The 8817-nt window shown below is 37.8% G+C and overlaps 1 protein-coding gene across 1 annotated transcript; it reads left to right on the top strand.

Moving 5' to 3' along the window:
- Positions 1-281: 281 nt before the first annotated feature.
- LOC113310946 lies at positions 282-8195 on the top strand (the record flags this gene model as incomplete). The annotated part of the gene is made up of 2 exons (XM_026559766.1): positions 282-576; positions 8050-8195. Coding segments are annotated over exons 1-2 (441 nt in total), but the record flags the coding sequence as incomplete, so codon positions are not given.
- Positions 8196-8817: the final 622 nt, after the last annotated feature.

Here is an 8817-nt window from a genome sequence, read left to right as displayed (position 1 = left end):
ATATAAGGAGAGTTTTGCGTCAAGACCCAGAAGACTTTCGAAGAAGTTATAGGATGTACCCTGATATTTTTCTAAAACTATGTTGTATCATTAGAGAAACTACATCATTATGTGATACAAGAGGTGTTTCTATTGAAGAAATGCTTGGTACATTTTTACTCGTTGTTGACCAAAGTTCACGATATTGCACAATACGTGACACATTTGGTCGCTCTCGGTGGACAGTTAGTAAAAACTTCAACATGATGTTGCGAGCTTTAAATTCTATAGATCCGAGGATGATGGCTAAGCCAACAAGTGCAAATCCATTTAAAATTCGTGAGAGTACACGATTTTATCCTTACTTTAAGGATTGCATTGGAGCTATGGACGATACACATATCCCAGCAATGGTAGAGAAAAGAAATGCAGTCGTTTATCGGAATCGACATGGAATTACATCTCAAAATGTGTTAGCGGTTTGCAACTTCGACTTAGAGTTCATATACGTGCTCAGTGGATGGGAAGGGTCTGCTCATGATTCAAAAATACTTAACGACGCAATGACAAAAAGAAATGGACTGAAAATACCGCAAGGTAATTTTACTTTTATCTAATGTGAAGTTTTGAGTTTTTTGGTTAAGTTATATTCGGGTTCTACTTGACGAAGTTTTCTTTTTGTGTTTTATTCAGGTAAATATTACTTGGGGGATGGTGGGTGATAGACACATTTTTGTGTCTAATTTGATCTCAATACTATATATTGTTGGCACTCGATTTTGTACTAATTTTGTTATTTTATGTATTTGTAGGTATTTTTTGGAAATAAATATTTTTGGAAAATTCGGCTCGAAAAGTTGATTTTGGCCCCCGGAGGACAAGTGTTATTCGGACTCTCGCTTTTGGATAAGGGGTAACCTAATTACTAAGGGGCACCCCCAGGTCACCCCCAAGGCAGCTGCTATTCGCACCCCAGTTCTGGTTAGGGGGAGGACACCCTTTCTTCACGATTCAAAAAATGGCGGGAAAATCTTATGCCATGCACACTTCACTGGCAGTTTAGGGTTCGATCTTGTGTGGGCTTTGAGCGAGATTCAATCGCTGGAAATGATTGGGATGGACCTAATATAGCCTAACAGGCTTGGTACAATGAATTGGATTGAAAAACTTGGGCCAGAAATCCGAGTTTGGAAGTAAACAGGGGACCGAGATATTTTTAATTACGGAAGCTGTGTGAAGATTGGGAGAAGATATTTGGGAAGATATTCTCTCATGATATTATACGAACAATTTAAGACAATCCAGAGACGCGTAGAAGAGTTAAACAGGGAAGAAAATCCCATATCCTGCATGAAATACAAAGAAAATATTCCCGACGTTAATGGAGATTTCGGGGAGTTATTGTGAAGATTTGAAGGCATTAAACAGTATATAAAGGCTCTTTGGGTCTACTAGAGAGGCTGTCGAGAGTTTTGGGGAGGTTTGGAGGCGAGCAGAGAGGCGCAGGAGGAGTTGCAGAGAAGTTACCTGCTGCTGCTGCTGCTGCCATTAACACGCCTGAAGAACACGAAGAACGGACTCGCAGCAGCAGTCGTTTATCAACAGCAACATCGACTGCGCTTTGTGGGTCGTAGTTCTTCAACGACAACAGCACCTCAGCTCTGTCGTTGATTCTGGACGCCTTCTGTGGGTCGCAGAGTTCTGTTTTACATCAATTTCTTGTATTTCTCTTCATTGTAAAACACTTTTGAGCATCAATGAAATATTTTGAGAGCATTTTTACTATGATGAGCTAAACCCCAACATTGGGATGATGGAGGAAGCCGTTCTTTACGCATATGGTAATTTCATTAATTCTTTTTAAGACTTTTGCATTAATTTAAAATTGAAATATGATTTGAATTAATTGGTTGTTATTTAATTTGATGATGTATGCTTGGCTTAGGTTTTTTGATACATCATGCTTAGGACTTACAACCAATGTTTTGAGAATCGACTTTGGCAAAATAAGAGTCCATATATGTTTTGAGCTATTATTGTTGAGAATAAATCATTAACCCTTATGTTATGAAGATTGGCCGAATCATTAGTCCCAGTACCTCTCTACCAATTTGTCAATATTTTTGTGTATATAATTTTTATTAAATCTAAAAAAATCTGCTTTCGCAAGTCTGAAAAGAACCCTATTTTATAACCACTATTACTACAACCCCACGAAAAATCTTTAATCAATTTGGCGCCGCCGACGCGGATTTGTGCTTAGGTAGAATTTTTATGTTTTTTTTATTATTTGTTCCTTTTTACTTTGTCTTTTTGTCTTTGATTTACAGGTTCGAAGTGGAGCACCAAGGACTTGGAGAGGAAAAAGCTTAAAGCGAAAAGCGAAAAGAAAAAAAAAAGGACAATTTTAGGATTTAGTTTTTAATTTTTTAATTTTTAATTTTTTTAGAGTGTGTGAGGAAAACTGTAATTTTTTTATTTTTTTATTTTTTTTATTTATTTATTTTGGACTTTGGACTTTAAACAATTGGACTTTATTTTTTTAACCCTACGGAAGGGTATTATTAATAAAAAAAAATTATATAAACTGTGTGCAGGGAAGGACGACGATTACTATATCGTCTCGGCCCCTCGGGTTCGCACACGGCATAGGAGTCGTGGCCCGAGTCGACGACAACGGTTCATCGCCCGTCTGGTACGGGAGGTAAGTCCAATCGAAACACCCGCGAATCTCCTGCAAGTGGGTTACTGTCTGCCTTAAGGTGATAATTGTTTGAGGATGAACCGGACTGTCTTTATTTTCCTAGTAAAGGGCAAGGCCTGGCCTAAACAAGATAAGGGTTCGGATTTCATCACCGTTCTCTTCTTGCCCGCCTTAGGAAAACGAAACCGAACGCGAACCTAAGCTTAAAATTTGGAATAGAACGAGACCGATAGGGTAACGAGCTTAATAGGAAACTCGTTCGAAAAAATATTGGTTGCTCTTTAAGCACACTCCAAAGTTCATGATGGTTTCTGTGAGTTGAATGCGTGACTGCGCCGCCTTGTGATAGCGGTGAGGCCTTGGGTATCAAAGCTCTACTAAGCTTCCCTCGCCTCTATTCAACTTACTTTGACTCAGATTGATTCCAGAGGGGTTTGCTCAAATTGCAACGAATTCCCTTTCGAAAGATATAAGCTGGTCTAGAAACAATCTAAGTGGAGCCATCATGCTTTTTTGTTTGCTAGAAATCTTTAGGTTTGTTTTGGTGGAGTCGAGTCGGCCTTGTTTGTGATTGTGTAGAATTCCCTTGCAATTAGAATGTCGAACTGTATGATAGAAGCCAATACAATGAGTATCGACCTGAATTTGAATATACATCATCAGTTTTATGACCATGGTGGGAATAGTAGTTGGGAACGCCAACCTTTCAAGGTTATGGTTCATACCATAGTGAGCCCAATTACTATCCACACACGAATTGGTCTTACGAGCAAGAAAATCAGGATATTATAGTACTAGTCATGCGTTTTGGAAAATTACTTAAAAACTAGTCCGATTATGACATTTCTAAACCTGTTCAATCTCTAGGAAGAACCTACCAACAAATTCGAAGGGAGTATTGAACGTGCAGTTAGTTCAAGAGAAGAGAGTACACAACGGTCTAAGATATTCAATGAGACTTGTGAAGTATAAGTGTTACGCTCAGTGAAATTCAAGCACGTTTAGAGGCAGAAAATGAACAGTTAGCTAATGCTGCTCGAAATAATCTAATTTCCAAAATATGTTTCCAATTCTACCCTTGATATCAATAGTGATTATTTGCCCAATCTAGAGGACGAGGTTAGAATAAAAGACACTACTTATTTAGATAAGGTTCAATCATCTTTTACTATTATGATGATGAGGATAGTAGTAATGAAGAATCTGAAATATGTAGGCATAGTGATCAGGAATCTATTAATCCAATTGAGCTTTATAATGATATTATTCTAGTTCAATCCAAAAATTTTATGATTATTCACCTATTCAAAAGGACGAGGATTTGATTAGGGATACCACGTTTTAGACGATGTAGTTTTTCCTTTGATTACGAAGCCGATAGTGGTTTAGAGGAACGGTTTATTCCGAAAATGCTGTTTTAGAGTCTAGCGACTTAGAAACAATAGTATTAGATGGAAGATATACCCGTAGAGATGAGTAAAGATGCCTACCTGATAATAACTTAGAAGAATCTCTTGAATATTTAAGGACTCTGAAGATACGGAAATTCAAGAAATTAGAGGTCTTTCAGAGACACTGAAAACTCTAAGTTTGGGGGTGATTATCACCTTCCTAGTGCCTTACCTTTAACTCTTAGAAAGGTACCTCACTTGGGACTTGACTTATGTGCCTCACCATTTTACAAGATTACCTTCATACTCGTTTTCCCGAACCTAATGATGTCCAGGAAGAAGTTCAGTCGTTAGAAACCCATCCTCTGGTTGATGTGATTTGCCTAGGCTATGATACCCAGATTGACTTTGTTTTCCCACCAAATAGTTTTCTTCCAACTGTGGGAACGTTTATATTCCAAATGTGTCGAATATTAAGTTGTGAGACTAGACCTAAATGCTTTAGGAAATTAGAATCGACACATTTGCTTAAGAATGACCACTACTCTCACTGTGGTCAATTATATAAGTCAAACCTGATTGACTTAAAGGATCCTCAGTTATTTAGGTTATTATTATTTTGTGATTCTAAGTTCTTATTTGAGTTTTTCCAGACTCTAGGACCTAATAATTTGGATCCAACCTATGAGGAAATGCATCCGAGGAAAAATTTTATTTAGACCCTTTCATAGAACCTGAACCGCAATTAGATATAAATATCTTAATCAGGAAACTAGATAAGGGCATGTTATTCTTGTTCACTTTCTTGGGTTATTGTAGTTTCCTTTGGTCAGCTCTTTTTCGTTTTGAAGACCCACAATTATTTCGACTGTTACTTTATGGTTCGAGTTGACTAATCCTTTCCTAAGTCTGGCTGAAGACTTTAAACTTAGCACTTCTTGGGGAGGTAACCCAATATTCTTGCAACACGGTAATATCCTTCCTTAACTCTTTTGCTTCAAATAGTAACAGTTTCTCCTTGTTCATGCTTTTAGTTTCATCTTTAGAACATTGAGGACAATGTTAGATTTAAGTTTGGGGGTATGGGAGAAACTTTTTAGTTGCAATAAATAAACTCCAGAGCCTAGAAATTTACGCCTATTAAGGATAGCACTAACCAATCTAAGTGGATGGAAACATTTTGTTTTAGGAGCTGAGGAACCAATCTGACTAGATGGAAACATCTATAGAGTCTATTCATAAAAGCACAGAGCTCAGGTGTTAGAATAACATGATAGTTTCGCCATATCTCGTCGAGTCCTTTTCACCTTCTATTTTTAGTTTTCTTTTATTTCAAGTGATTTGGTGTGGCACACGATTCAAGTTGTTACCTTTGCTAGGGTGAAATAGAGTGACTGAGTTACCTTTTCAAAAAAAAAAAAAAAAAAAAAAAAAAGACCGGACCAGTTAGACCAATCGGAATAAGTATTAACACTTGGATAGCAATATGCGTGTGTTCTCCCTGTTTCCGTCGCCTAAGCAAGCGTGGAATGCAGGACCCGTGGGAACTATCGTGTAATCTGCTGACAAGAAGCATGCGCTTGGATCAAAAAGATCTATTCATGCCGTTAAGTTAAAAAAAAAAAAAAAAAAAGAGTGAATTGTTATGTGTAGTCAACTGCTGGTTCCCTTGTATTTGCCAGTTTGTTGATCTAGATTTAAGTTATTGACCACTGGTTCCCTTGTATATGCCAGTGTGTTAATATTAGTCAGACCGGTATCTCAGTCATTTAGGTTAGGTTCACCTTGGCAGAGGCCTTCAGACAGATATGGGAAACACCGTTCACTTTTCAACCATCTACATTTTTCTTTTTCCATCTTCTTAATCTTTTCATGTGATTAGTCTGACTCCGAGTATGATGTCCATCGTGAAACTATCTTAGTAGAGCTCTGTCACTTATATGAATTTTAGTATGCTTGAGTGCAAACTCGTATACATCAATTGGAATTTCGCGTCAGGGTACTTCCTCCTGTAATTAATAAGTATGCCAACCAAGGAGGTTCTTTAGTGCTTTCCAAGATTTTTCGTAGATAGCTAGGGTCTGGAGTATTGGTTTTTGTGGGTACACCTCTGATAAACCCACCCGAGATTAACTCGGTCACTTTTCAAGAATAAATTTTGCTCGAGGACTAGCAAATAATAAGTTTGGGGGTATTTGATAGACACATTTTTGTGTCTAGTTTGATCTCAATACTATATATTGTTGGCACTCGATTTTGTACTAATTTTGTTATTTTATGTATTTGTAGGTATTTTTTGGAAATAAATATTTTTGGAAAATTCGGCTCGAAAAGTTGATTTTGGCCCCCGGAGGACAAGTGTTATTCGGACTCTCGCTTTTGGATAAGGGGTAACCTAATTACTAAGGGGCACCCCCAGGTCACCCCCAAGGAAGCTGCTATTCGCACCCCAGTTCTGGTTAGGGGGAGGACACCCTTTCTTCACGATTCAAAAAATGGCGGGAAAATCTTATGCCATGCACACTTCACTGGCAGTTTAGGGTTCGATCTTGTGTGGGCTTTGAGCGAGATTCAATCGCTGGAAATGATTGGGATGGACCTAATATAGCCTAACAGGCTTGGTACAATGAATTGGATTGAAAAACTTGGGCCAGAAATCCGAGTTTGGAGGTAAACAGGGGACCGAGATATTTTTAATTACGGAAGCTGTGTGAAGATTGGGAGAAGATATTTGGGAAGATATTCTCTCATGATATTATACGAACAATTTAAGACAATCCAGAGACGCGTAGAAGAGTTAAACAGGGAAGAAAATCCCATATCCTGCATGAAATACAAAGAAAATATTCCCGACGTTAATGGAGATTTCGGGGAGTTATTGTGAAGATTTGAAGGCATTAAACAGTATATAAAGGCTCTTTGGGTCTACTAGAGAGGCTGTCGAGAGTTTTGGGGAGGTTTGGAGGCGAGCAGAGAGGCGCAGGAGGAGTTGCAGAGAAGTTACCTGCTGCTGCTGCTGCTGCCATTAACACGCCTGAAGAACACGAAGAACGGACTCGCAGCAGCAGTCGTTTATCAACAGCAACATCGACTGCGCTTTGTGGGTCGTAGTTCTTCAACGACAACAGCACCTCAGCTCTGTCGTTGATTCTGGACGCCTTCTGTGGGTCGCAGAGTTCTGTTTTACATCAATTTCTTGTATTTCTCTTCATTGTAAAACACTTTTGAGCATCAATGAAATATTTTGAGAGCATTTTTACTATGATGAGCTAAACCCCAACATTGGGATGATGGAGGAAGCCGTTCTTTACGCATATGGTAATTTCATTAATTCTTTTTAAGACTTTTGCATTAATTTAAAATTGAAATATGATTTGAATTAATTGGTTGTTATTTAATTTGATGATGTATGCTTGGCTTAGGTGTTTTGATACATCATGCTTAGGACTTACAACCAATGTTTTGAGAATCGACTTTGGCAGAATAAGAGTCCATATATGTTTTGAGCTATTATTGTTGAGAATAAATCATTAACCCTTATGTTATGAAGATTGGCCGAATCATTAGTCCCAGTACCTCTCTACCAATTTGTCAATATTTTTGTGTATATAATTTTTACTAAATCTAAAAAAATCTGCTTTCACAAGTCTGAAAAGAACCCTATTTTATAACCACTATTACTACAACCCCACGAAAAATCTTTAATCAGTGGGTTTGCAAACCGACGATATTGTTTAACACCATTTCGTGGCCAACGTTATCATTTGAAAGAATTTTCTGGTACGGGTAATCATGCGAAAAAGGCTGAAGAATTATTTAACATACGTCATGCTTCTTTGAGGAATGTAGTTGAAAGATTGTTCGGTGTTGTGAAGTCTCGTTTCTTGATATTTAAGTCTCAACCTCCATTTCCGTATCAGGTGCAAGCGGAGATAATGATAGCTTGTGCAGGCATACACAACTTCTTACGAAAAGAATGTCGTTCAGATGAGTTTCCGGCCGAGGAAGAGGAAGATAGCCATCCATCAACGCTTGTAAATGACGATGAAATTTTGACACAACAAACTCAAGAACAACAACGTCAAGAAGCTAATGCATGGAGAAAGAGTATAGCGGATGATATGTGGGAAAATGTTCGTGAACAAAGGGAGTTAGAATTGTATGGAGACCGTTAAATTGAAGGGAAAAAAAATTATCTCGTTGCACAAAATAACATACTATTGATACAGAGATATGATCATTTTCATTTATTTTTTTCTTTTGATTAAAGATCAATATTATTTGCAAATAAGGGTTTATTGTTTCTTAAAAGAGAATGAGTTAGGAGTGAACTCTCTCAAACTCCCCCAAACTCCCCCAAACTCCCTCTAATAAACTCTCTCAAACTCCCTACACTCCCCCAAACTCCCTGAACTCAAAAACACAAAACTCTCTCAAACTCTCTCAAAATCCCTGAGATTTAAAATACACTCAACTCCCCCGAAATCACTCGAGGACTAACCCCCTGTTATTTTGTTGGTATGTACTATAATTGCAATTGATCCATCCATTTGTTAAGTTCTTAGTAATATTTCAATCTAGTAATATTATTCAATCGTTGTTGTTGAAGATGGATGCTAACACCAAATTTTGGTTCCGGGTCAAAATAGAATATTGGTCAAATTGTGGTTACGTGTCGGTTTCGGGTTTACTCGGCCCAGTGTTCTATCTTCTTACCCACTATCTGAAGAACATCTCTGATGA

Source organism: Papaver somniferum, chromosome 9 (assembly GCF_003573695.1).
Source record: "Papaver somniferum cultivar HN1 chromosome 9, ASM357369v1, whole genome shotgun sequence".
NCBI lineage: Eukaryota > Viridiplantae > Streptophyta > Magnoliopsida > Ranunculales > Papaveraceae > Papaver > Papaver somniferum.
This window is presented reverse-complemented; position numbering and strand designations above follow the sequence as displayed.